Source organism: Austrofundulus limnaeus, unplaced genomic scaffold (genome assembly GCF_001266775.1).
Source record: "Austrofundulus limnaeus strain Quisiro unplaced genomic scaffold, Austrofundulus_limnaeus-1.0 Scaffold776, whole genome shotgun sequence".
In the NCBI taxonomy this organism is placed as follows: domain Eukaryota; kingdom Metazoa; phylum Chordata; class Actinopteri; order Cyprinodontiformes; family Rivulidae; genus Austrofundulus; species Austrofundulus limnaeus.
The window spans coordinates 3,385-4,523 of record NW_013953178.1 but is presented as its reverse complement, the minus strand read 5'-3'; the positions used below and the strand labels follow the sequence as shown (position 1 = coordinate 4,523).

The 1,139-nt window shown below is 48.8% G+C and overlaps 1 protein-coding gene across 1 annotated transcript in view; it reads right to left on the bottom strand.

Annotated features, from left to right (window-relative positions):
* Window positions 1–118: 118 nt before the first annotated feature.
* Window positions 119–1,139, bottom strand: part of zdhhc1 (zDHHC palmitoyltransferase 1) — a gene marked incomplete at its 3' end in the record, with an annotated part of 2,518 nt that continues 1,497 nt past the window's right edge. Inside the window, 2 exon segments of the mRNA XM_014028523.1 lie at window positions 119–243; window positions 332–433. Coding sequence (XP_013883977.1) covers window positions 119–243; window positions 332–433 — 227 coding nt within the window.

Here is a 1,139-nt window from a genome sequence, read left to right as displayed (position 1 = left end):
ACACACACACACACACACACACACACACACACACACACACACACACACACACACACACACCTGTGTGACTCATCCTCATCATCAGTGTTCTGACAGAGGAAGGTTTTAAAGATCCTACCCAGGAAATGTTTGTCGGAGCGGAGTTTGGACGGGTCCAGAAAAAACTCAATGAAGATGTAGGAGGAGAAGACCAGAACCAGACAGACCCCGAGCAGAGCCGAAACCACGCTCTGCAGGAAAAACCTGCAGGACACACAGGACAGATGACATCATCCTGTATATCTGTACACACAGGTGAGCCTCTCAGTGTGTGACAGTGTCCAGCACTCACCTGTAGTTCCTGCTGCCCACACAGTTGTTGAGCCAGCGGCAGTGATGGTCGAAGTTGGCCACACACTTGTTACAAACGCTGCAGTGCTTCGATTTTGGGCCCCTGAAAGAACAAACACACAAAACAGCACACATCAGTTCCTGTTTGTTGTTTTTAATCATACTGGGAACTACAACTCCCAAGATGCACTGCATCAAAAAGCAGCCAATCACAGTGCGTTTCCCACATTCCTGTGGAAGTTTATTTAATTGGTGACAGTTTCTGACATGTTTCTGTTGAAATGTCCCTCACACTGACTGACAAAGTGTGTATTTATATTTGGCTTACTGAATAAAAAATAAACAATTAAAATGATGTTTTTATTTGTGATCATTTGAAGCAAAAATCTAAATAAAAACTACAAATTAAATCATTTCTCAGCACTAACGCTGTACAGCTAACCCTGCTGGGTCTGAACCATTCAACAGGTCCTTAGTGTCGGGTCAGGTTCTGCTGCAGGACCGGTTCTGGTTAAACAAAGTCCCTGAGGTTGTGTCTCTGCAGCCTGTGGGGACAGCAGGGACACTCAGGGACACTCAGGGACAGCAGGGACACTCAGGGACACTCAGGGACAGCAGGGACACTCAGGGACACTCAGGGACAGCAGGGACACTCAGGGACACTCAGGGACAGCAGGGACACTCAGGGACACTCAGGGACAGCAGGGACACTCAGGGACACTCAGGGACAGCAGGGACACTCAGGGACACTCAGGGACAGCAGGGACACTCAGGGACACTCAGGGACAGCAGGGACACTCAGGGACACT